The sequence below is a fragment of the Zalophus californianus genome, chromosome 8 (genome assembly GCF_009762305.2).
Source record: "Zalophus californianus isolate mZalCal1 chromosome 8, mZalCal1.pri.v2, whole genome shotgun sequence".
Lineage (NCBI taxonomy): Eukaryota > Metazoa > Chordata > Mammalia > Carnivora > Otariidae > Zalophus > Zalophus californianus.
In genome coordinates, this window is record NC_045602.1 from 36,199,146 (window position 1) to 36,226,937 (window position 27,792).

At 37.3% G+C, this 27,792-nt stretch overlaps 1 protein-coding gene across 3 annotated transcripts in view; it reads right to left on the reverse strand.

Moving 5' to 3' along the window:
• The window catches only part of NPHP1 (nephrocystin 1), a 52,771-nt gene that overhangs the window by 17,079 nt on the left and 7,900 nt on the right, over positions 1-27,792 (reverse strand). The window contains exons 4-16 of one of the 3 annotated variants that reach the window (XM_027623276.2): positions 27,357-27,481; positions 22,529-22,754; positions 22,121-22,222; positions 18,706-18,800; positions 18,337-18,379; positions 17,363-17,447; positions 15,933-16,027; positions 14,287-14,415; positions 8,110-8,184; positions 6,230-6,340; positions 4,920-5,002; positions 2,464-2,540; positions 1,463-1,562 (exon numbers count right to left, since the gene is read on the reverse strand). In XM_027623276.2, the coding sequence (XP_027479077.1) occupies positions 1,463-1,562; positions 2,464-2,540; positions 4,920-5,002; positions 6,230-6,340; positions 8,110-8,184; positions 14,287-14,415; positions 15,933-16,027; positions 17,363-17,447; positions 18,337-18,379; positions 18,706-18,800; positions 22,121-22,222; positions 22,529-22,754; positions 27,357-27,481 (1,346 nt within the window). Of the gene's footprint in view, positions 1-1,462; positions 1,563-2,463; positions 2,541-4,919; positions 5,003-6,229; positions 6,341-8,109; positions 8,185-14,286; positions 14,416-15,932; positions 16,028-17,362; positions 17,451-18,336; positions 18,380-18,705; positions 18,801-22,120; positions 22,223-22,528; positions 22,755-27,356; positions 27,482-27,792 lie in introns of all 3 variants that reach the window. The other 2 variants (XM_027623273.2, XM_027623277.2) reach the window with 2 other exon arrangements.

Below are 27,792 nucleotides of genomic sequence, written 5' to 3' on the forward strand. Positions count from 1 at the left end.
GGCATCAGGGAAATACAAATCAAAACCACGAGACACCACCTCACACCAGTCAGCATGGCTAACATTAACAACTCAGGAAACAACAAATGTTAGCGAGGCTGTGGAGAAAGGGGAACCCTTTTGCATTGTTGGTGGGAATGAAAACTGTGCAGCCACTCTGGAAAACAGTATGGAAGTTCCTCAAAAGTTAAAAATATAACTACTGGGTATTTATCCAAAGGATAAAAAAAATGCTGATTCGAAGGGGCACCGCACCCTGATGTTTACAGCTGCGATGTCCACAATAGCCAAAGTATGGAAAGATGTTCATCGACTGATGAATCGATAAAGAAGAGGCAATGTATATATACAATGGAATTTACTCAGCCATCAAAAAATGAAATCTTACCCTTTGCAACAACGTGAATAGAACTAGAGGGTATTATGCTAAGCAAAATAAATCAATCAGAGAAAGGCAATTATCATATGATTTCATTCATATGTGGAATTTAGGAAACAAAACAGAGGATTTTAGGGGAAGGGAGGGAAAAATAAAATAAGACAAAATCAGAGAGGGAGACAAACCATGAGAGGCTCTTAACTGCAGGAAACAAACTGAGGGGCTCTGGAAGGGAGGTGGGTGAGGGGATGGGGTAACTGGGTGACGGGCATTAAGGAGGGCACTTGATGTAATGAGCCCTGGGTATTATACGCAACTGATGAATCACTAAACTCTACCTCTGAAACTAAAAAATGAAAACCGAAAAAAACCAAACTGCTGGGAAAGAAGACAGATGAGTGGCTGCCTGAGGCTGAGGCTGGGGAGCTGACCACAAAGGAGACAGCTGTTTAGAGTGATGGGAATGCTTTCCATCTTGGTTGTGGTGGTAGTTACACGACTGTATATACTGGTCAAGACTCAGAGAACTGTAAACCAAAAAAGGTAAGTTTTGTTGCATGGAAATTATACCTCAACTAACCTGATATTTAAAAAAGATTCCCTGGGCGCCTTGGGTGGCTCAGATGGTTAAGCGTCTGCCTTCGGCTCAGGTCATGATCCCAGGGTCCTGGGATCAAGTCCCGCATCGGGCTCCCTGCTCCTTCGGAGCCTGCTTCTCCCTCTGCCTCTCTCTCTCCCTCTCTCTCTCCCTCTGTCTCTCATGAATAAATAATAAAATCTTTAAAAATAAAAAAATAAAAAAGATTCCCTGACGACAGGATCGTGGATGGCAAGCCCGATTTAGCCAAGTTTCTCTACTATTTCTGACCAAATGTATCACTTGAGCTAACTAGTAAACAAAAGAGTAAGCTGATTTGAATTTTCCTACCATTCCATTTCCCTGCTGATCCTCAGCAGACGAATTAATGAGGAACAAACTAACCGACAAAAGATGATCAAGCAGGAGGAGAAGCTGAAAGCAGAGATGGTCTCTCTAGACGCTGAAGGGCCTCAAGTTCACTGGCCAGGTAAGTGGGTACCAACCTCAGCAAGTCTCTTGATCTTCTGTTCAAAGATCTCAGTTTTACTAGGAGTTGAGGCTGCCTTCTCATTGTCATCATCTGATGGAAAACACTCCCATGTACTTTAAAAAAATAAAAATAAATAAATGTCAAAACTTGAAGTACCTGAGACAGTGAGTATAATAAAACAAAGTACTTTTTAAAATAAAACAAAGATTTGGGGTAAAAATAGTAATTGTATGAAAAGCAGGAGTCCCTCACATACCCTAAATGAGCTGATAAAGAGATAAAGCATGGCGTTAGAGCCTCCGGGCCTCCCTAAGTACCCCTGGAGCTGCCACTACACCAGAAGCTTTGACAGCATCGCTGCCAGATATTATAAAGGGATAAAGGGAGTTTAAAAAAGCATGCCTGACTCCAGGCAGATCCAACTGCTTCCCAGGTCCTAAGCCCTTCCCTGTTCCAAGAAGCTGGGACCAGCATCACCAGGGCAGCAGCAATGCTATGTGTTCTAAGTTATGAAACAAGGAGAGTTCCAAATCTGTCAGGAGCTGAGCTCTGCAACGCAAGGATCGGATCTGTCTTACTCTCCATTTTCCCATTATCTAGCACAGTGCCTGGTCAATGAATATATTAAAGGATGCTCAGTATTTGTGGAAGGCAACTCGGCATGTGTACCACAATTTGAAATGTCTACGTCCTTTAGCCCAGCAACAGGCAACCTGGGAGTTAGTCTATGTCATTAACTCTGTGGCGGTCACGAGTATCAGCCCAGTGTTCAAGGAGAAGGCATTAATGAATGGTCCTCATGCTTTCTGATTGCCTACGTTAGTCCTATATGTGCTACCAAGAAAAGAAGCACTTAGATAAAAGTGATTAGGATTTTACTATCAAATGACTTATTTTTAAAAATGTGAATTCAAGTGAAGAATGTTATGCTTATTAGAATATAGCTCTCTTTGCTGATGCATATTCTGTGTACTTTCTCAGGGAAGGAGAGAAAGCAATGCCTAAGAGCTATACCTCTTCTGGATATTGAAGGGTCCACTTCAACACCTTTTTCATAAGGGGTGCCACCATTCAAGAAGAGTTCATACGTTCTACAAAAGAATAGCAAAAAAACCACGTGTTTCTATTTTGAAACACTGAAATCAGTAGAGAAATATTTTTTAGCACAGATAACACTCCCAGACATCTTATTTGTTTCATTGCTAAATGAGAATGAAAGTTGTTGATTCCTCTGTGAGGTATTATCTCAGTAAATAAAGTTTCTTTCTTAACTTTGAACTGTAGAAAATACATTTTTCCCCATTAAAATGAGAAAAATTAATTGATGCCATTAAAGTGTTTTGACTTTAATGACTTACATTAATGAATGTATTAATAATGTATTTTTAAATGTATTTTTCAAATGCTTAAATAGCATAGAAATGCTAAAATAAATGAAATGAAAAACAAAACAGGGGCGCCTGGGTGGCTCAGTCAGTTAAAGTGTCTGCCTTCGGCTCAGGTCATGATCTCAGGTCCTGGGATCTGCCTAGTGGAGTCTACTTTTCCCTTTCCCTCTGCCACTCCCTCTGCTCTTGCTCTCTCTTTCTCAAATAAATAAAATCTTAAAAAAAAAAAAACACACATTCTGTGTGGAGCACTGGGTATTATGCACAAACAATGAATCATGGAACACTACATCAAAAACTAATGATGTATGGTGATTAACATAACAATAAAAAATTAAAAAACAAAACAAAACAAAAAAACAAAAAAACCCCAACACATCCCTCCCCATCCCATCCCCTCTAGTCTGGTAAGGCCCTTGCCCTACCTTTTTCTATGTGAATGCACACAAATATGTATATACACAGTAAATCTCAAAACTGACACATTTTCTTTCAAAGTTGCATATTACCTAAGTACAGAAAGTAGAAGATAAAAGTCCTCTTTAATCCCACTGCTTTACCTCCCTAGTTCTGTGCCTCAGAGGCAACCTCTGGGAACACTTTACATAGGCCCGCCCACATATACACATGAATACAGTTTTTCATGAAAAAAGTGGAGCCATAGTACACATACTATTCTGCAACTTGCTTTTTCCATATCATAATATACATTGGAAATATTTCAGTATCAATACATGGGCTTCTACCTCATTTAGAAAAATAGCTGTGACTTCCCTTTTGGAAAGATGGAGTAGACACTCTTTTCCCTCCCGCTAGGTACAGCTAAAAACCCTAGACATTCTTTAAAAACAAAACAAAACAAATTTAAACCAAAGCAGCCTGAACTTTTACATTCTGGGAGGCCGTGCCCTTCTCCCTATCACCACGATGATGTCAGAGGAGGACAAGTGGAGCCCGGACTTTTACCTCTGCCCTGTGGTAAAGAGGCCATGCCCGCCCCTGGGGTGTAAGCAGAAGTCACAGAAGGCAGGGAGCATTATCTGAATCAATCCTCATAATAACCCTTTGGGGTAGGAACTATTACAATCTCCCATTTTAAAGAGAGGAAATTGGGGCTTGCAGGCAAGGAACCTGGAACTTGGCTTACAGTTACACAGAGCCAGGCCGAGAGCCCTGAGTTATAATTCCAAACCTTGGATCTTAATTACTATCCTGATGACTGCCTATGTGTATCTCTTCTGTGAATTTCTTATTTGTATCCTAGACTTAGATTTTTTTGTGTGTATACCCATTTAAAAACTTGGATGGTCTTTTTCTTATTCATTTTTGAGAACCCATTTCATATTAGGGATAATAATCTGACCATTATATATATATTGCAGATATTTGGTACCAGTCTGCCTTTTGGTCTTAAGTTTTAAATTCATTTACAGTGACTGCCATTACAATTTCAGTGTATCACCTATGGGAGAAAGGTAGAGTCACAGAGGACCTGGGGACCCTGGACTTAGCTTTTCCACTCTGGAGAGAATCAGGTTCTGTTTCAGCACTGTGAAATGTGCTAATACCACAGAAATTTACTGAAAAATATTCTCAGCAGAGAGTAAATATCTTTTATTATTTATTTGTTTGATTTTTTTTTTTTTTTTTGAGAGAAAGAGAGAGAGAGCGAGTGAGCGAGCAGGGGTGGGAGAAGAGCAGAGGGAGAGGGAGAAAGAGAATCCCAAGCAGGCTCCATGCTCAGTGCAAACCCAATGCAGGGCTCAATCTCACCACCCTGAGTTCATAACCTGAGCCAAAACCAAGAGTTGGATGCTCAACCGACTGAACCACCCAGGCACCCCTGAGTAAACATCTTTTAAAATACCTATTCTATAAGTGGCATTTCTTCCTAAGATGACCCTGTGCATGCTGTTTTCATATACCACCTCAAAGAACATTAAAAGATCAACATTAAAAGCCCTCTCCTCACAAGTTTTTGAAATGCTAACAATATACACTCTGCAAACCTGAGATATCCAGATTCTAAATAATGAATTTCTACAAAATTATTCATTTAGAAGGAATATAAAGGCAACTTACTTTGCTGGAATAGGAATTCCACTGGCATCAAAAAGTTTAAGAAACACCCAGCCACAACTTAATTCTCCTCTTTCACCAGTTGACTATGAAATAAACAGGCATACAAAATTTAATTATCTGAACCAAATTTAAAAGCACATACCAAGTCCTTTAAAGGGAACAAAATTAGCATTCACTTTTAGGACTAAAAAATTCTGTACAAGAAAATAAAGTGAAATACAGTGGGTCCCATTTTCCTGGCAGGCCAGATGGCAAAGGCAGTATGAAAAGTGAAAATCCTATCTTGTCAAATTACTTTTGAAAATTCCTTAAGCCTGATGATGTGGTAACTGTTGCTATTGTTTCTTGAAGGATATATTTTGTGGAATGATCTAAACCACATCAGTACTACATGGGATTATGCAGCTTTGTCTCGATGAGAGACGGAATGCACAAGTTAAATCATTTTTTTAAAGCATCCGTCAGAGCTTTACCTCCACCATCGACTGCTGAAGGCCACTGGGGACTTGCTTGGGGCCCTGCTCCCCTCTCCTGTCCTACCCCCCCATAACACAGTTGGACGCATCTGCCTTAAAGAAATGAAAGGATGGTGTAATACTATTAATATAATAGCAATTGGTTCTCTGGGTCACCTTGAGGCCAAGTATATATACCACACCTACCAAGGTATTATTAGAATGTGGAGACATTTAAATTACTATCACATCAAGTAGGTGAGGATGATTAAGAGCACACTTATCATGATGAGCACTGAGCAATGTACAGAACTGCTGAATCACTATATTGTACGCTTGAAACTAATATAACATTGTATGTTAATTAAAATAAAACTTAATAAAATAAAAATAAATAACTATCACAGACCCATACCTACTAGTTCAATTGTTTATATGACATGAGTTAATCCAAGTTTCTGGTGCCTTTATAAAAATTACCACTCTGACAGGTCCCTTAATTAGAAGCATTAGCCACAAGGTTAAGTATACCCTGACCCTCTAGGACAGAGGTAAAACACCCCTGGAATGCCACTGAATATCTTTTATCTCTTTCTGCAAAGTCTCATCCTTTTCAAATCTTTATTCTTTAAAAGCACTGGAGTTCATTCAAGCTATAAACAAATATACTTTTATTGTAAATGCTACTGAAAAAGCAGCGCTATATATAAATTAGAACCACCATTCCCATTCCTTGAGAGATTAAAATTTTATTACATATAAAAACCTCAATTATTTTACTTGTAAATACAGACTTTTTTTTTAAACTTCCCTTTAATTGATACATTAGAAAGCTTTATCTTTCAACTGACATACATTGCGAATATAAGAAATTCCAAGTTCAAATAATATTCCAAGATCTGGAGATGAAGAATTAGATCTGATAAAACAATCACCATCAAGCAAGCAGGGCAAGATGCCAGTAACCTGAAACAATAAAGAAAACTAAGTTACTAATAAAAATTTAAAATGGGAGGGAGGTTCCAGCTCTCCTTGTCTGTATGTAGTTGATACCTTTGCACCATAATAACGGTCTTTGAAAGGAAACAGAAAGCAGATGGATTGGACCCATCTACACCAATAATTTCAAGTTAAAAAATTAAGTTTTGTGTTGAGGGAAATACCTTTCCTTTCACTCACTCTTTGGTGAGAGTAGAGGCTAATGTGAAACAAGTACTGTAGCTAAGTCCTCAGAGGTGTTATAAAAATAGTTTGCATATATAATAAGATATTTAAATTAACCATTGTTTTTTGTAAACAGAACTAAAATTGAAGACTTCATACACACATTTGCTCAACTTTCCCACCTTGCAAATTTTCCTTTCCTTTCTCTTTTGCTCATTCCTTTTCCTCTCTCTGGACAACCACACCCTTCTGTCTTGCCTATAGAATCTTCCCCAACCCTCAAAGTCTAGGTTCTCTTCTCCAAAAGCTTCCCTGAGCCTGAGGGCTGGAATTAATGTCACCATCTTCTGTGCTTCCACAGCACTTAGAGTCCAGCAACCATGACATTCTGTCCTTGAGGTGGTTATCAACAGATCCCGCCCCCACAGGGCTACTCCAAGGATTAAATGAGATCATAGATCATGCCCAGGAGGACCTACCACCGTGCCTGGCACATGGACAGAGCTCCATAAACACAGGCTATTGTTATTATACCTGTATATGTTTCTTCTCTACCAACATGTAAGTTCCCACAGTGGCTAGGAAGAATGTCTCACACCTAACAGATGCTTAATTTCCCTCAACAAAGGAACAATTTCTTATTATTTCTTCTTCCAAACAGTCCGTCTTTATATCCAGAAAAAATTAGAAAATTCGACCCTAAATGCTTCATATACACAGAGATGCAACATCAGAACTGTAAAGCGTTGTGCCGAAATACAAGCAGTAAGGCGCTTAGATCAAATTGGACTTCCAGTAGATGCGCGAAAAGCAAGCGTGGGCACATGCAGCACGCAAGCCAGGTGGCTGGGCCTCCTCCATGTCCTGTGCCCTCTCCTTGAACCCTACTGCTTGAATATCTTCGGATGCAGTAAGAGAAAGGTTAATGGAGGACTTTTAGGGTACAGTGCCCCAAGGGAATTAGTTATGGGAAGTAAACACTAAAGTAATGAAACTTTAGCGGCAGAAAAAAAGTAAAGTAAAATAAACTATAGACAATATTATAACAAGAACATCAAGATATCAAATCTTCATGTTCACTCACATCTATGTCATAGGGACTCCGTGGTTTGAAGCCACCTAACCTCATTCCAGTCTTTTTTTTGTTCCAGGCTTGACGGTGCCTGGGTATAATGTACCAGCCCCAGGGCGTCACCCTTGATTTTATCTGAAGAAAGCACAGCTCTCATTAGCATGGTTGATTTCATTCGTGAAAAACACTTCCTAAATTTATCTTTTTGTTTTCATTTTCATCAGGGGGCATTTCCTAGAATTGAACCCCGAAATCCACTGAATGAGATGATTCATAGGAATTATAACTCTGATGAGTCAGAAACAAAAGTAATTTTTATCAAAGTCTTCAAAGAACATTAATCTAAAGATTCAAATCTGGCCCCATATATTCTGTGCTTAACATAAATACATTATTTCAGAGATACACACGGACAGCTTTGCTTCAGAAATCAATTGCCTATCACTTAACAGGTAAAAAAGGTTCACGTTTCATTCCATTCCCTTAGCAGATTCCTTACCTGGGGAGAAAAGGTCCATGTTTTGGGCTTTTTAGATTGCCATGTGGCTCTGACTGTATGAATGTTGCTCAGAACCTGAAATGAGATTTTCTTATTTGAGATCATGCTGTAGAGAGCTCTCTAAAACATCCCCACTTCTAGGGGTGCCTGGCTGGCTCAGTAGGTTGAGCGTCCGACTTTTGATCTGGGCTCTGGTCATGATCTCAGGGTCCTGGAATCGAGCCCTAGGCTCCAATGCTTGGATGGGGGTGGTCTGCTTGAGGATTTTTCTCTGTCTCCCTCTGCCCCTCCCCCTTCTCTAAAATAAATAAAATTTAAAAAAATTTAAAAAGAAAAAGAACAAACAGGTCACCACTTCTACATCCCAAACAGCAGTGAACAGGCTATACTGTGTGGAACAGCGGGCCTCAAGGGGGTTCTTTCACCTTTTAGTTTGTGCAACTCTGTAATTTGTTTTCTTTTTATATCAGGTACATACAGAACTTTAAAAATGAGTAACAAAAAACTGTTAGGGCGCTAATTTATAAAATAACGAAAAGAACCTATGAAATAAATTCAGACTCAGATCTTTGTACTAGTAAAAAATTATAGTAAGTGAAATACTTACCATCTGGAACAGGTTTATCAGAAAAGGAAGTGAAATTTCAGATCGAATGACCTTTTAAGAAATGTGACCCCTAAGAGCATTTTATGGTAGCCCATCACCCTGCCACTAAGGACAGACAATGTTGATAATAGCCCAGATATACAGCCTCAGTTTTCTTCAAGATCTCCAGCCGCGTAAGTTATATTCTTCCTGCAACTTAATCTCTTGCAAAATGCTACTGTAAGAAGTCAGTCCTGCAATGTACATAAAGCAATGAAATACAAAAGGAGCAAAAACTGTAGAGTTCAAATTCTATAAAGTTATAGCTAAAATTGACATCTTCCAAAGAAATAGAAAACATAAAATGTTTATTTTTTTAAGTTTATTTATTTATTTTAAGTAATCTCTACACCCAGTATGAGGCTTGAACTCATGCCCCCAAGATCAAGAGTTGCATGTTCCTCTGACTGAGACAGCCAGGTGCCCCTAAAATTTTTAGACAACAATATTTTAGTATAGCACTTTTAAAATTAAGTTTTAAAGGGGTGCCTGGGTGGCTCAGTCGCTGGGCATCTGCATTCGGCTCTGAGATGACACAATGTTGGAATTATCTGACAAGCATTTTAAGGCAGACACCGAAAAATACTTCAGTAAGCAACTATAGACGCGTCTGAAACAAATTTAAAATATAGAAATACAAAGTGTCAAGAAAGAAAAAAGGAAATCTCAACAAAGAAATAGAAGATAAAATGAAGAACCTAGTGGAAATTCTAGAACTGAAAAATATAATAACAACAGTAAAAAACACACATGTGCACAAACACACACAACTCACTGGGGACTCAAATGCTGAATAAAAGAGAAAAGAAACAGTGAACTTGAAGATAGGAAAATAGAAATTATGCACTCTGAACAACTAAGATAAAATCGATGGAAAAAAATAAACAGAGCCTCAGGAACCAGTGGGATTATAACAAAAGATCTCACATTGATGTCATCAGAGTGCCAAAAAAGAGTCTGGAGCTGGAAAAGTATTCAAGAAAATAATGGCTAAAATATCCCCTAATTTGGCAAAGGACACAAACCTAGAAGCTGAGCAAACCTTAAACAGGATAAACCCAAGAAACCCATGCCCAAGGACAAGTACAAAAACTAAACACATATATCTTGAAAGCAGTGAGAAATAACACCTAGATTTACCAATAGGGGAACACCAATTCTAGTGACAGTGGATTTCCCATCGGAAACCACAGAAAGAAGTCGAACAAGATTTCTCAAGTGCTTTAAAAAAAAAAAAAAAAGCCAAACCAGAATTCCCTATCTAGTGAAAATATTCTTCAGGAATGAAGGGGAAACAGACATTCTTGGATAAAGAAAAATGAAGAGAATTTGTAGCCAACAGAGAGAATGGTTAAAGGGAATTCTCTAAACAGAAAGGATATGACCTTTGAACATCAGGAAGGAAGGAAGAACAATGAAAAGAGTAAAAGTGGGGGTAAATCAACAGATTTCCTCTTGAGTTTTCTAAATTATGCTTGATTGTTGAAGTAAATATAATACTGTGTGACGTGGTTCTCAGTGTATGTAGAGTTTTAATAATAATGCTTTTATTTGGAACTAGGGAAGCACTCTTAAGTAAATAACAATGAATATTTGTCTTACATATCTTCTAAAACTTGTCAGTTGGAATCTGATATAAATTAGTTACATAAATTCACTTCTATTATTTTTAAATGAATCACTTCTATTATTCTGATATGTTATTTAAATAAAATTTCAATCTTTAGGTTCTCATATATGAGATTAGGAAGAGGTAAAGTGAAGCGTGAAACCAGATCTGAGCAAAGAAGGCAATTCATCTTTTCTTGGTCACTGATGACATCTACTGGTTTCTTAGTGGCAATGGCTTTGTGCAGGGTGCGTAGAAATGAGGGAGGATCACTGTAATGGCACAAGTACAGAAAGAAAGGAAGGCACTGGGAGCCTTAAGTATACTCAGCATGTGCAAAGCTAACCCCACAAACTCCTCCAAACCTGATTGGCTCTCGATGCTCCCTGTCTCACTGAATGTCACCGCCATCCACCCAGATTCGGGTCTTGTTTGACACCCCACTCTTCCTCACCCACCATTTCCAAGCCATTACCAAAGTATGGTTTTTATGGTCTAAATATCCTTCTGGCCATAGTTCTCATCTCCATCTCTACTGCCCTAGTCTATGTTGTTAGCCTCAGATCTCATCTAGCCACACTTAACATGTTCTATGTGTGTTCTAAGTACTTTACTGGTTGTATTAACTCATTTCATCCTCACATGGACCCTAAGTGATGTGTGCCAGATGACAAAGGGGAGAGAGCAAGGCCAAGTAACTTGGTCAGTGTTTTATATCAAGCTGGTGGAACCAGGGTTAATCTGGGGCAAATGGCTCCAGATTTTGTTTTTTTGGAGATGACCTTGCTGCCCTTTGACCACCACACTGTGCCATAGCCTCTAAATGGTCTACTCATGTCTTTCCTGGCCCCCCTCTAATTCATCTCCAAAGAAGAGCCAGAGATATTCCTAAAGCATAAATCTAAACTATACAACTTCCTCCAATGACTTTCCCTGTTTTTAGGATAAAGACAAAACTCCCTTACATCATGGCTTACAGTGTCTTACACTGTGTTCCTTCCTGACATCTCCCATTTCATTCCATCTGACATTTCCTCTTGTTCGCTCCACTCGGCCACACTGGCCTTCCCCAAGTCCTTTCCCACTAAGGCCTTTGCCTGTGCTGCTCCTTTGGCCAGGTTCACACTTCCATTTTCTCTTTACCCTCTTAAGATCTATTCATCCCTAGATCTCAACCCAAGCATCACCTTCTCAGGAGGGAGCTTCGACTATCAATTTGAGAATTCTTTTCTAATGTATCTAGTGCTGTAAATTTTTTTTAAAAGATTTTATTTATTTATTTGACAGAGAGAGACACAGCAAGAGAGGGAACACAAGCAGGGGGAGTGGGAGAGGATGAAGCAGGCTTCCCGCCGAGCAGGGAGCCCAATGTGGGGCTCAATCCCAGGACCCTGGGATCATGACCTCAGCTGAAGGCAGATGTGTAGTGATTGAGCCACCCAGGAGCCCCATGGTGCTGTAAATTTCTGTCTAAGCAATGCTTTATCAACATCCCACAAATTGTGTGACACATTTTCATTTTTTGTTCAGCTCCAATTATTTTCTAATTTCCCTTGAAACTTCCTTTTAGTCCATGAATTTCCAAATATTTAAGAATTTTTTTCGGTTATCTTTGTGTGACTGATTTCTAATTCAATTCTATGTAATCAAAAACCATTCATTGTATGATTTCAATTCTTTTAAATTTGTTCAGGGCCACCTCTCTTGGCAAATGTTCCACATGCACTTGAAAGAATGAGTATTTTACTATTTTTGGGTGAACTGTTGTAGAAATGTTTATTAGATCTAGTTTGTTGATGGTGTTAATTCAGTTCTTCTATACACTCACTAATTTTCTGCTTGTCCCAGAGATTACTGAGAGAGAAGTGTTAAAGTTTTCAACTATAACTGTGGTTTTGCCTGTTTCTCTTTTCAGTTCTATCAAGTTTTACTTCATGTATTTTGAAGCTCTAATATTAGGTATATACATATTTAGAATTATTATGTCTTCTTGGTGAGTTGTCTCTTTTATCATGTAATGTGTCTCTTTATTCCTGCTAATTTTCCTTGTTCTGAATATTACTATCTTTTTGAATTGTCTACCTTTTTCATTCCTTTCCTTTTAACCTGCCTATATTTATTATATTTAAGGTGGGTTTCTTATACATAGCATATAGTTGGATCTCTCTCACTGTGGTTTTAACTTGCATTTCCCTGAGGACTTCTTATATGTTATATATATCTCTTTATGTCTCTTGGTTTTTGATATATTTGTTTAAGTGTCCGCTCAAGTCTTCTGCCAATTTAAAAAACTGAGTTATCTTTTTTTTCTTGGACATCCTTGATCTGTTCCTGATCTTAGGGGGAAAGTATTCAAAATTTCACCAGGAAGTATGATAATGTCACCTTTAGCTTTCTCTTATTGCCCTTTACCAATTTGAGGAGGTTCCCTTCTCTTCCTACTCTGCTGAAAATTTTTTAAAAATCATGAATGGGTGTTGAAATTTGTCAAATGCTTTTTCTATATCTTTTGAGATGATCACATGACTTTTCTACTTTAGTTGTTAATATGGCAAATTACAATGATCATTTTCAAGTGTTAAATGTTGGTTACACAGGTGTGTACAACTGAATTCCTGAAATAAACTCCAATTAGTCATGATATATTATCCTTTTTATATATTGCTAGATTCAATTTGTTAATATTTTGTTTAGGATTTTAGTGTCAATATTCATGGCGGATACTGGTCTTATAATTTCTCTTTCTTGTAATGTCTTGTCATGTTTTGGTATCATGTTTTTCCCGGCCTTATAAAATGAGCTGGGAAGTATTTCCTCTTTATTGGTTCTTTGGAAGAGTTTATGTACTATTGCTATTATTTCTTCCTTAAATGTTTAGAGAAATTCACCAGTGAAGCCATATGGGCCTAGAGTTTTCTTTGTTGGAGGACTTTTAATTACATTTTCAATTATTTTTAAACAGATTTTTCGCATTCTATCACAAATTTTTAAAATTTTTTTCTATTTCTTCTTATGTCAGTTTTGATAAATTATGATTTTCAAGGCATTTATCTATTTATCTATATTGTCAAATTTATTGGCATAAGGATGTTTATGATATCCCTTGATATTATCCTTTTAATGTCTGTGGATCTGTGGTGAGATCTCCATTTTCATGTCAGATACTGATCATTTGTTTTCTTTTTCTCTTTTTCTCTTTTATCAGTGTTACTAGGCATTCTTCAATTTAGTAAACTTATCAAAGAATAAACTTTTGCTTTTTTTGATTTTCTCTTTTGTTCATCTGTTTTCTATTTCATTAAATTCACTCTTTTTTGGCATTTTAAATTTAGGTTTGTTTTATTTAAGTTTAATCTTTTTTTTCATTAAATTCCACTCTTATTTCTAATAGTTCCTCCATTTTACTTTCGTCCGGTTTAACTCACTCTTCCTTTTCTAGCGTCTTGAGTTGGTAGCTTAGATCACTGATTTTAAATCTTTCTTTTTTAGCTATTCAGTTAAAGCTACAAATTTCTAGCTAAGCACTGTATTGAAGCTGTATCTCACAAACAAATCAATTTTTTAAGAGTCATTTAGATTCTTCAGATTCTGTACACTCAAGACATGAACTATATACAATACTGGAAGATAGGCATCAGTACCTTTTTTGTAAGCGAGAAATCTAAGGCTTTAGAGGAGTTAACTGTGATATGTATATGGACATCATGCACTTAGCAACTGAAAGAGCCAGGAATTAAGCCTATGTCATCAGAACCCTTACGGTTTGCATTCTATCACATATTATTTTATATGTATACACACGCATACAGAAAGAGAGAGACAAAGACATAGACATACCCCAGGCATCACATGTTTAATATGTGGCCTTGACAAAATATTTTTCCAGACTGATGTGAACTGATTTACTCCTCAGTAAGCTCACCTTATTACCATCAAATAGACAGAGGCGTACGTGTCTACTGAGAACCTGGATGCTCATTCCTGGAAGAGGAATCATTTTACAGCTCCAGAGGGTCAGAATGCATGAAACACGACTTGGTCTTGACCTAATCTGAGAGAAAAATTAGTTATAAAATAGGTTTATCTTATGGCTTATAAGACAAATTCATTTTCAAAGCATCTTTTATAAATACTTAAAATGTATATAGAATAAAAAAGGATGAAAAAATTTACACATAAATATACACAAGAAAAGTTTCAATAGTCTGCTCAACTTAAAATAAAAACCTTAGGTAAATTTTCCATAAATCTTTATATTTGAAATATTTGCATTTTGGGGATAAATAACAAAAAATCATAATGAAAAAACGGTCAGTATAATCAGGTAAAATGAATGACCTGACTATGGAATCACTGCATTCCAGTTCATTCTTATATAATGTGGGTAAGTGTAGAAGGTCACCATAGCATAATAACCAATGACAGCCGGCATTAGTATTATCCATCTGGCTCCTCCTTGTTTTAATTCCAAGCATTTACCTACATTGCTCCTTGGCTTCTGACATAGATGTTTTGATGGAGAGAATGCACTGACCATTGGATAGCATTATTCAGTTCTACTTCACAAGTACAGTTCAGAAAGCCCATAAATAAACTGGCACTCTGGTTCCTCATTTAAAAACATCTTCAACTCTTAACACTCTGCTTTATGGTCATCGGCCTTTTCATTTAAAGACCTTATATCATTGAAAAAATGAGACAATATCTAACAGCTTGTCAACATTTTCAGTTTAAGAAATGAGAGCTGAATATTTAGTTCTCTGGGTACAAGTTCATAAAACTGAAGGTCATTTATTCAAGTACTAGTACACTAAACAGACAAAATACAAACATCTTTGCTGACTTGCAATAAAAGATACTTCACACTAAGAAGGGTCCCAGGCAATGCTCGGATCGAGAGGGGAAAATTCTACACCACCTCTCCCCACAAAACCTGACCACACTGGGTCCTCTTATTTCTCCCTTGAGGCTCTGAGAGAGGAAGGGAGAAAAGGCAGAAGGTAAACAGGAAGGGGAGTGATGTGCTCTAATGTGGTTTATATCTGCTAAAAAGGAAGACAGTAGAATTAAATATCAAGAGTATTTCCTACTTCAAGCACTCGGGATACCAGGAATCTTCTACTCTAAGCTCTCCCCAAAAAGTATAATCATAAAGGACTTTCAACTTCCTCATTCCCACTTAATGAAAAAAAATGTTACTACTACTACTACTGATATTGGCTAACATTTACTGAGTTATCATGTGCCAGACACTGTTCTCAGCCCTCCACACATATAATGTAATTCTCATAATAACCCTATGTTAGAAGTATTATTATCATTCCCTTTTTCACCGAGGCAAAGAATGAGTAAGAGAGATGCCTAGTATTACTTCCTTAGTAACAATGGAAGAAGAAAGCAACAGTTTCGTCTTAGCAATGAAACGATCACTGAGTGTTTACAAATTAAAATACAGAAACAATTTTTTAATTTTCTAGAATGCATTAATCAATTTACATGCTATTTGTATACTTGCAACCATAACCGAATATGGAAAGGTATAATTTTGCTGATAGCAACCATACTCACAGCGCCTGTTTTAGCATCCCACATTAGATCTCTGAAGGCCAGTTGTGAAGGAGTGAGCCCTGGCTGTAAGAAGTAACTTGCTCGAAACTGATTCCCTGAAAAAACAATTTTTCCTTTATTTTCTTACAAAGAAAGGAATGAAATCCAAAGCCAAAAATGTATGATGTTATGTGACAAATTTAGGAAACAGACATCCAAAACGTCAAGCTGCTTACTAGGAACTTGCTTTCTAAAACATATATGCCAATAGAGATTTGTTTACCTGAAAGAATAACAGTAGAAAAAGTAAAGACAGAAGCATATAAGAGCTGATCTTAAAGCAGCTTTAAGAAAGATCTTAAAAACTTTTAGGCCAATAACATGCCCTGTGATGAAGATGATCCATTCAAATATTTTTGTAAAATGCAGAAAACGTGTAAATACTCTTTAGAAAAATATATAATTATTAATTTTACTTCTTAATACAAAACCATTATTATACTGTTTTCCCATACTTATTATGAAGAATACTGATTACAAAATCATTTATTCATTTGAGAAATCATTTCTGAGTTCCCACTGTGGGCCAGGCACTCTGCTAGGACCTGCAAATACATATGTGAATCAGAGAAATACAGCCCCTGCCCTTATTAGCTTACAGTTAAGTGGGGGAAATAATTTTAAAAAAATAAGTAGACGAGAGAATAAAATAATTATAAACTAACTTAAATCCATAAAGGGTGCTCAAGTGGAAGGGTGTTTTTCAAAGAAGACATCTCTGGGAAGATAGAATTCCCCTGGGATGCAAAGGATGAGAAGGAGATGGGCATTCAGGGAGGGCTGAGAAGAGCCTTCCTGGCCGAGGAACCTCAAAGCAGCCCTTCCACAGATAACTCAACAACTCAGGGTATATAGGAGATCCTCCCCCAACATTATTTCTCTTTAATGAGCTTATGGACAAATGTTGTTAAGTACAGAGAAATCCAAGAACAAATAAGAAAACGGAAATGCAAATGGATAATAATTCTTCAGAAAAATCTTTCTGTGAGGAAAGGGAGAGAAAGGGAGGCTTTGGCTAACGTGGGATAGGGTGAGAGGAGCTGGGTCTTAAAGGTATCAGGCATGCTGGTAGACTGATGAGGGCAGGAGCCAGTGCAGGGAAGGGGGGGTGGGCTGAAGATACACAAAAGGGCTCCTAATTAGAAAAGTCACATTTTTTTGAAATAAAGCAAAGGGACTAGAAGCCAGAGCACAGGTAAACAGACCGGAATCTAACAGAATCAGGGATCCTTCCTCCACTGTCCTAGGAAAAATGAAGGAAATGAGGAGTACCAAAAAGTTGTGATATTCAACATCTTTTTAAACATCTTATTTTGGCTAAAACAGTAACATTAGACACAAAGCCTGACTGCTTAACTATAAGCTTGTGGTAGCTCACAGACACCTGTTACCTTCCTCCAGAAGCTGGAAGAGTGTGGAAGGCCGGAACCCTGCAGGAATAGCTCCCATTGTGGTCAACACATCAACAGTGCTTATCTGCTGAAGACAGTAAAGACAAAACTGAGTTGCTTGTTTTTATTCATGTTCCTCACCTCCATAATACTTTCTCTTATCACTACAGCAACTACGACCCAGAAAAGGAAATCACAAACATGCAGACTTTAGTGGACAAATACAGCAGTTTAACCTCAAATTCTGGAGGATGCCATCCAACACTGAATCCTCGTATCTCCCAAGAACCTAAGCCTTATGCAGTGCCCGGTGAGTAGAGCTCTGTGCTCCAGACCAGGTGCTTCCTGCACATCTTTCATCAAAATGTCCCTACCCCGGTCCCGCTCTACGATGTACTGCCACGTAACAGATGAGTTAACATCAGAAACTGATATGCACTGAAGAATTCATGGCTTTTTTGTATATGTGTACATACACACACGTACATACATATGAGCACATCCATGTAAGTGATAAGTAGGGTAAGAGGTCAGAAAGGGTATTGACTAAACTATTAATGGTGATTAGTTATGGGAGGGAAGGAGTGGATTTTCATTTTGTTATGTAACTCGTTTAAATGATAGGAATATGGATAATTTCTTACTTTTTTGAGCTTTTCGGAATTTTTCATATTAACTGAATTTAACATCAGCCTTTACCCAAATGGTAGAAAATTCAGGCAGAATCAGTAAGAGACAGTTGCAAGTCCTCAAATCTACTCTTCTTACAGAAAAGGCCTAAGGAGAAATATTACCTGGAGCACAGGCTTATTAAGCCAGAACTGTATGTTTTATACTCTGTCCATTCCATGCCCTGTACCCTGTTTAAGATCCGATGCTATCTTCCGAAGTCTCCATCCTGTTTTGAATCTGCACTCTATCAGAACTGTTAGGTAACAAAACATGACATCATTAACAGAACAGGTGATACCAACCTCTGAGATAGCTTTTCGGACAGCACTCCAGTGAGAATCAGTCCTGGGGGGCACAAAATAGCAAGGTGAGTGCACAGACAGTTCAGACAGCTCATGCTTATTGACTCAATTAGGGAGCGTCATCAATCAAAGAACAAAGTATTTAATTGTCAATAAGTTCCAAAAACTTAAGAGTCTCTAAATGAAACCAAGAAAGGAGAGTATCATGTACTAAAAATAATCACGAAATTAAAGTAGTACTGATCTTTAAGCAAATAGTAACTCAAACTGCAAGTTGTTTCCATTTCAAAAATTCTTGAATTATTTACAACAGTAAAAATAAACAAAAAGTTTCTTAAACTCACTCTGATATCCTCTCACACCTTTTACCTTTGTTTAACTTCTTCCCCTTCTGCTGTTTGGTCCCCCACCTCTACATCTTCTTCGCTGCCTTCACTTGAGTCTTGGCTTTCTTTATCATAGGGCTGAAAAATTATTGAAATATGAAGTGCTTTTTACCTAATGCAAAAATCAACCAATAAAAACACTTTCAGAAAGGCTCAACTATAGGTGGGAAGGTACATGATGGGTGTATCAGAAATCAGTGGGAAAAAGATTTCAACATATTGTTGATAACTTCACTATTTGAGAAATTTATAAGGATAGAGGTAGAGAGCAAGTTTAATCAAGATAAATTCCAAGCAGAATTTATTTCAATAAATAAAAAAAGAAAGTAGAAATAAAAGAAGTTAGAAGTGTTAAAGTGTTTAGAAAAGTGTTAGAAGAAAAATGTTAGAAGAAAAAATGTTGAGATGGGGAAGTCCTTTCCAATCTTAATACCAAAACCAAAAATCATGGAAACACTGACAGACTTAGCAACATAAAAAATAAACACGGTTCAAAGTCAACAAAGAAAATATCTGTCACAGATTTCCAAGGGTTAATACCGTTATCCTGAAAATATTACAATACTCTTATAAATCAATACAACTTAAAAAAATCTCTTAGAAAAATAGTCAAAAGAACTAAAAAGGAAATCTACAAAGAAGACATAGAAATGATTATAAAGTATATGAAATGATGCTCAACTTTATTAGCAGTCCAATGAATGCAAATAGAAACAATAATGGGCCTCTTTTTGCCTACCACACTGGCAAAAGGATGGATGGCAGCCATCCGTGGCACATGTATGGGGAAAAAGTACTCTCAGATGCTGGGGATGAGAGAACAAATAAGCATGACTTTTCTGAAAGGCAAAATGGCAAACTAAATCAAAATATAAAGGTGTAAACCTTTTGAGCCAGCACTGAGCACCTAGGAATTTATCTGAGGGGAATAAATCAGACAAATCTACAAAGATGTCTGTGCAGACTGATTAGAACACAGGTTGTTGGTTGTCTACCACCTAAACTTCACCTCTTTTCTTTTTAATTTTACTTATTTCTTTGACAGAGAGAGACACAGCAAGAGAGGGAACACAAGTAGGGGGAGTGGGGGAGTTCTTGAGAAGCAGGCTTCCCGCTGAGCAGGGAGCCTGATGCGGGGCTCGATCCCAGGACGCTGGGATCATGACCTGAGCCGAAGGCAGACACTTAACAACTGAGCCACCCAGGCGCCCCTCCACCTCTTCTTTTCTAACAGAATCCCTGATTTTAGCAATGAGCCAGCTAAAAGTCTGCATTTTCCAAATCTTCTTTGCAGCTAGGTGTTAACAACAGACTCAATTCTGATCGAGGAGATATCATTGGAAGGTTTTTTGTAAATTCCAGGAAACCAACTTAAAAAGATAGCAGGTCATGCCTTTTGGCTTCTTATTCCCCTTTCTTCTTTTGCTTCTTGGAATCATTAAAATATCTAGCAGCCAATTTACCTATCTCTTTAGATAACCCTTGGAAGACTTGCCTCTCACGTAAGTACAGAGTAAAATATTAGATGGGGCCTTCACATTCCTTTCATTGCCTACCTCCACACTTCTTCCATGCATGAGACAAATATGCTTCTACCTTATTTAAGCCAATATTTGGGGGGGATCTTTTGTATCTCACAGTGGAAGCTAACTGTAGCTCCGTGCAACATAATTTGTAGTTCTTATAGGTTGGAAACAACATGTCCATCTACATGAAATTGGAATACTATGCTACCAATGAAAAAGATGATTCAAACCTGAACTGTGCAAGACAGCAGCCACTCGCCACGTGTGGCTACGGACACTTGAAGTGTGACTACCTCAAACTGAGATGTGCTATTTTGGTGTAAAATATACACTGGAATTTGAAGACTTGGTATGAAAAAAAAGAAAATATTTTTAAATATTGATTATAGGCTGAAATGATAATATTTTGATATATTAGATAATATATATTATTAAAAATGTCACCTGTTTTTTTTCCTTTTTTCAAATGCATGTTGTATAATAAAAATATATATATATTTAGTCTTTATTCCCACTCTTAGGAACTCTTGCCAAGAGTTCCTAAAACTCTTGGAACTTCCTAAGTGATAGGAGTGTCTTATGTTATTCATAACAAGCCCCTTTCAACCAGACTTGAGTTTATGCTAATGAGGTGATGGGACGCGGGGAGCAGGCTGCCAGAGGAACCAGCCATGTGATTAGAGGGTTAGAACTTTCAGGGCACCACCACTACCACCCTCCTCACCTTCAGCGAGGATAAAGGAGCAGGAAACTGAATTCAGTCACCAATGGCCAATCACTTATTCAATCATGCCGATGTAACAATACCTCCATAAAAACCTCTAAAAGACAGGGTTTTGGGAGCCTTGTAGGTTGGTGACCACATAGAATGCTGTGCTGGGTGGGAGGGTGGCCCCAGAGAGAGCATGGAAGATCCAGGTCCCACTCTTTCCATTTCCCAATACCTTGCCCTATCCATGCCTTCCATTTGGCTGTTCCTGAGCTGTAGCCTTTATACTAAACTGGTAAACACAAGTAAGGTCACCTGAGTTCTGGGAGTCCCTTGATCAAATGATCAAACCTGAGGAGGCATGTGGGAACTGAATTTATAGCTGGTCCCTCAGAAGTACAGGTGGCCTGTGGAACTTGGGACTGGCAACTGAATTAGGGCAGCTCGTGGGGTGAGCCCTTAACTTGACTGGTCTGCGCTAACTCCAGGAGTTAGTGTCAGAATTGAATTGAATTGTTGGACACCTTATTGGTTTCAGAAAACTGGTGTGGAAAACAACATGTATTTGATGTTGGAAAAAAAATCACACAATTAAGTGTTAGAAGTGCTATCAGAAAAAAAGACATCTCAGTGTGGTTATGAGAAAATTTAAAAATGCATTTATAGTTTGCATTATTTTTCTATTGGACAGTGCTGATCTAGACAGATATCCATATATATTGGCAAAGAAAATGACCATGCTATATAATGAAATATTAAAAAAAAGGCTGCAAACACGCATGTACAGTATGTGTACATCCAAGTAAGGGATCTTACATTAGTGGAAGTTAACTGTGGTTTCGTTTGACAACCTACAATAAACTATTAATTTTTATGATCAGCATTAATCCACAAAGCACTTTGTGTCATAACATTCTAGGCCTCACCTGCATAACAGCTCTTCACAGATCCCCAGGACTGTTAACACACAAGATTTTCCCCATGCCCTGTCCCTCTAAAATTAAAGTAAATTCTATATCTCAAGTCACTCACCAGTCAATTGATCAAAGAATACAGCTAAACGTTTTATTAAAAATGAAGACAAGTTTTGAAAAAAAATTTTTTTAAATGGAAAAAAAGTTTTCAAAGGAGAAAAAGGGAAAGAATAAACAATAAAGACTAACCTCCACGTAGGTTCTGGGAATGAGACCTTTGTTTCCTTTGGCATTCTTAGCTATCCACCAGCCATCAGGTTTTTTGTCAATTACAAGGAGAATTTCCCCTTTCTTAAATCGAAACAAAGTAAAACATTGTAAATTAAAATTGACCCCTAAATTAGAAATTATCAACACTGAAACTATTTTCAAAAATAAAATAGCATTTAATTTCACCATTCTCTTACCATATAACTTTGATAACATAATTTCACACGATCACTGTCTATAAATCATAATTTTTACTAATTTTATTAAAAGAGATTGAGTCTTTAAAAACAATACCAGGAACATGTAATCTAGGCATATAGCTAGAGTTTTCTTATTCTGTCAGGTATGCAAACTTATCCTTAGGTTAAGTTCTAGTCTTGTTTCTACCTTAAATGTAAGATCCCCAGCTTGCTGAGCAGTAAAATCTCCAATGGCAATGTATTCTGTACTTGTTCCCTGGTGGTGGGATTCATTTTCCTGTTTTTCTTCCTCTTCTGTTTCTTCTTCCTCTCCACCACTTTCTTCACTCTCTTCTTCATCATCTTCTTCTTCATCTTCTTCATCGTCATCAGCAGAATCGTCATGTTCTTCTCTTTCAGTAGGTGCCCCAATTCTGTGAAAAATAGTTCTATGATAAGGACCACTTGAAATAACGTATAAGAACAGATCAAGTAATGAGGACAGCTTCTACATACAGAAGATCCTACCCATATTTGGAACTGGGCAAATAAAGGAAATAAGGAGAAAGCACAACTCATGGTTTCTACCATCTAGGGAACAATATGTGATTTGAGGGACTGAGTGGTGAAGGAGTTAATACATCTGAGTCATGTATGGGACACGGCCGAGCACGCATGGGACTTGAGGTCATGGGACATGTGTTCAAGTCTTGGATTCATCCATCCCTTCAGCAAATGCTGCTTGAGCGCTATGATACAGTGGTTACAGCACGGGCTCTGAGTTTACATTCTGGCTATGTCCTCTCCTTGTTGAGTGACCTTGCGTAGGTTTCTTTTAAGCTTTCCATTTCTCATTGGTAAAGTGAAGGTTATAATAGAACCTGCCTCACAGGACTGTCACGAAGATTACATGAGTTACAAATCCGCAGAGGGTTTAGAACAGTGCCTTCCTGCCACAAGTTTTTAATAGAAGTCCGCTATGATGATGATAATGATGTATGTCAGGTTCATGTCAAACACAGTGGATACAGAACCTGGTAAATCACGTAAACAATTCCCTGTCCTCGAGGAGCTTACAGTGAGACAATCTAGAAAATGGGTAATTACAATATAGTTTGATAGGTACATTAGAGGTATACACAGGATACTAAGGAAACACATAGAGAGACACTTAACCTACACTGTATGGGTGGGGATCAGAAAAGGCTTAGAATTAGGTCTGGAGGGATGACTTGGAATAAATGAGTTAAAAAGGAAGTAGAAAGGAAGGAGAGGGAGTGAGGAGGCTCAAGTTGAGGGAACCTCAAGTAGCTCATGAATGGTAGGACAAGGCTTGAAGAAATGAGTAAGAAAGAGATGAGGCTGAAAAGAGGTGAGCAGAATGCAACCCATGTGAGCTTTCCTTCTAACACAGTCTCTAAGAATGAAGTAAGAGAAGGTCATGATCTCATCTGTACTTTGAAAAGATGACTAGGCTACAATGTGGGGAACAGACTGGAAAAAGGGCTAAAGGCAAAGGTGGCTGTTAAAGTGAAACAAGACAACAGTATGAACTAAATAAAAAAAAAACAGCATTAGGATGAAGAGAAAGACGTTTATAAAGGTATTAACGAGGTACAATGGGAGGTGAGGGAAGAGAGAAGAATTAAAATAATACTAGTTTGGATGAGTCACTAAATCTCTCTGAGCTTTATTTGTCATTCAACACTTCAGCAAAGTCATCAAATGTTTCCTGGGCACCTACTGTGTGACAGACACTATGTGCTTGGGATACGACAATGAACAAAACAGAGATCTTCGCTCTCCTAAAGCTTACATTAGAGAAGCTTATCTTAAAAATGGGGATAACAACATATTTAGACTGATGCAAATGAACATTGCTAAATATGAAACCAGCCAATTATGAGATACTCTCCAGAATAAAGAGTACAGAGTACTGGGTTCACTTGGTTTAAAATATTTGTGGGATACCCTCATACCACAGTGACCTAAACATAAACAGTAACTTTTTTTTTAAGATTTTTATTTCTTTATTTGACAGAGAAAGACACAGTGAGAGAAGGAACACAAGCAGGGGAAGTGGGAGAGGGAGAAGCAGGCTTCCCACTGAGCAGGGAGCCCGACATGGGGCTCGATCCCAGGACTCTGAGATCATGACCTGAGCCGAAGGCAGATGCCTAACGACTGAGCCACCCAGGCGCCCCACATAAACAGTAACTTAACAAAATTTTTACACCATAAAAATAAAAACCCATAAAATATGTCATATTGATTTTCAAAGTGCCCTTTTCCCTTTTTAGGAGATCTTTTGTACATCTTTTATGAGTCAATTATTCTAAAATGTTGCCAAGGATAATGGGAACTTGACATGATTATTCATGGTCCTTCTTCATTGTGTTAAGAGAGTGAACTTTAATTATTGATTTTTGAATGTTAAACTAACCTTGTGTCCTGGAATAAATTCCACTTACTCATGCTGTATTGTCATTTTGAAATGATACTGGATTGTTTGCTAATATTTTATATTGGGTTTGTTCATGTGTTCATGAGGGCCTTGCTATTTTTCTTATAATATTCTTGTCAAGTTTTGTTATCTAAAGCTCATAAAATGATTTGGGAAATGTTCTTCTATTCTCTATAAAGATTTTGTAATACTGGTATTATTTCTTTTTTAAATGTTTGCAGCAATTCATCAGTGAAGCCACCTGAGAATTTATTCTGTGGGAAGGTTTTTAATCACACATTCAACTTCTTTCGTAGATATTTTAGCAGGACTATTAAGATTTTCTCTTCACCTGTGTCAAGTACCTTTTATTTTTCAAGGAAATTATTTTTTTCTGGATTTTCAAATGTCTTGGCATAAAGTTGTTCATAATATCTTCACAGCATCCTTTTAATTTCTATAGGATCTGTAGTGATTAGTTTTCATCCTTGTTTTCTTGTTGTTTTCCTTTCTCTTTCTCTTTTCTTGATCAGTCTTGCTAGGAATTTATCCATTAATTAATTCTTCCAAAGAACTAACTTTTGGCTTTATTGATATTATCTACTATGTCTTTTTATTATTTATTGTTTTCTGCTCTTATTTCTATTATTTCCTCCTTTCTACTTGCCTTGGGTTTAATCTCTTGTTCTTGTCTTCTTAAGCTGGAAACTTCAATAACTGATGCTCAACTTTTCTTCCTTTCTAAGGTATACACTTAAAGCTATAAATTTTGTTAGCTGCCATTTCTCTGCTTGATTCCTCCTTATCCATCCAAGCTATCCATCTTTACCGACAAATTCTTTAACAAGCTGAAAACAGTTGTTTTATAGTTCTTGTTTGCTAATTTTCACATTTGGGTCATCTGAGCTTCTACTGGTTATTTTTTCTCCTTATTATATGACATTTTCCACCTCTTTGAATCTACATATTGAATCAAACTGAGAAACTTCTCAGTCATTGTTTCATCAAATATTTTACAGTTGAAGAACGTTCATTTTCTACATTTGAATGTTCTTAAAATACTCCACTTTTTTCCATTTCATCCATCTTTTCTTCTTTTAACATATTAATCATTATTTAGAAGTCTTTGTCAGCTAATTGTATTATCTAGTTCAGATCTAAGTCTGCTTTTACTATCTTATTATTTAGTTGCTGATTATTTATTTACTGCTGCTCTTTTGTACTTCCAGTAATTCTCTTATTAGTGACTATTACGGATGAGACATTTAGAGACTTTGGATTATGTCATCCTCCTCTATAGTGTTGAATTTTACTCTGTTACACAGTTAAATTATCATGTTCCTGTTAAGGTCTGGTTTTAGGCTTGGACAAGATCTACTTCAGTCTTGTCTTTATTTCAAGATCACAGTTCTTAGTACTAGGGTATTTTCAGTACTCCTAATAACAGCAATGACAATGACAGCATGACTAAGGCCTTCTGTGATCTCCACTAAATGCCTGAAGCATTTGCCAAAGTCTCTTTATTCTAACTGGGTACAAACGCCAATATTTTTCCAGGATTGTATGACTTCCAGAATCTTTTAAGCTCTCAGTCTCCTAGAAGGTACTTTCTGCCAGTGCTTCTGGAATCACGCTGTGTAGCCCAGGAGTCTATTCAGATTTCTGTAGTTGTCTCTTGCAACTCCTTTCTCTCTCCCAGAAGCCCCAAAGGCCTTGGGAACTCCAAAATTTGATCTCTGCCTCCTGAGCTCAGTGATACGGCGGCTCCCTGTTTAGGATCCACCTTCCTGTACCACAGCCCATAAATTTTCCCCACGGAGAGGATCTGGGTGAATGTAGAACTCAAGTTCCTTTGTTATCCTGTATTAAGGCCATCAGCCTGCTTGGCTGATGTTCAGTGACTTCGACCAGCTGTTTTGTATACTTTGTCCAGATTTTATAGCTGTTTATGGTAGGAAGGTTAAGTCCCAAACCAGCTACATTGTCATTCTCAGTACTCGAAATCAGTGGAAATTCTAGAATCCTTGCATCTACATCCTTTAGCATTTTTCCCAGGATAGTGTAAAAGTATGTGAACAGCACTTGAAGAGTCTAAATAGTTAATTTTCTTCTTTTGCTTTCCACAAATTGGGTTTGTTTAGACCAAGTTTTCTTTCCGCTTTGCAAAGGCTGTTATTAACATCCACGACAGCAGACAAACAATGTATACTTCTGCCTCTAATTTTTAAAGAATATTTATGAAAGAAGGAAGCAAATAGGCAATCCAAATAATTTCTTTTTATATAACAACACTGACATTAGAAGCATCATCCTTATTTTCTAACACTTGTTTATTTAGCTATTCAGATTGCTTTTTTGTTTCCCCAACTAGATTATAAATTACCTAAGGGCAGAGATTATGACTTTCACTTCTTCACATCTTTCATAGGATCTAAGACTTTCTACTATGCACAATAAATAAATGTCAACTGATTACACCTGTTATCACCATTCATTTATATCTATACTCTTAATATGTCTTTATTCTGAATCAAACATTAAAATTGTTGGTGACATAATATCTGACAGAAAGAAAGTAAGGAAAGAAGCATACTCGGTTATATTTTCTCTACTTATGGACACGGCAAGTTCCTGCAGCTGGCGGGTAAGTTTATCCAAAAGACTGCGCTCCTCCTCTTTTTTCTGATTATAGTTCCCGACAGGAGCAGGTTCATCAGCCTATGAGAGAATATAAGTATATTTCACTGAAAAATTTATTTCAGTTTCCTATTATATTTATTTTAGAAGGAAAAAAATACTCCAGTAAGTTCTAGAAGACAACATAAACGTCAACATGAGACTAGGCTACCTTAGAGAAGTAAGATTAAGAGAAATGTAGATTATTATATTGAAATGTAACCCAAATGAAGAGATAAATAAAATTATACTACTTGGTTTTTTGTTTGTTTTCTTGTTAGCTCTTCCAGACCCTCTATAGTCCGTAAGAGATAGGTTCCAGACAGAAGATAGGCTTTGGAGTCAAAAAGACA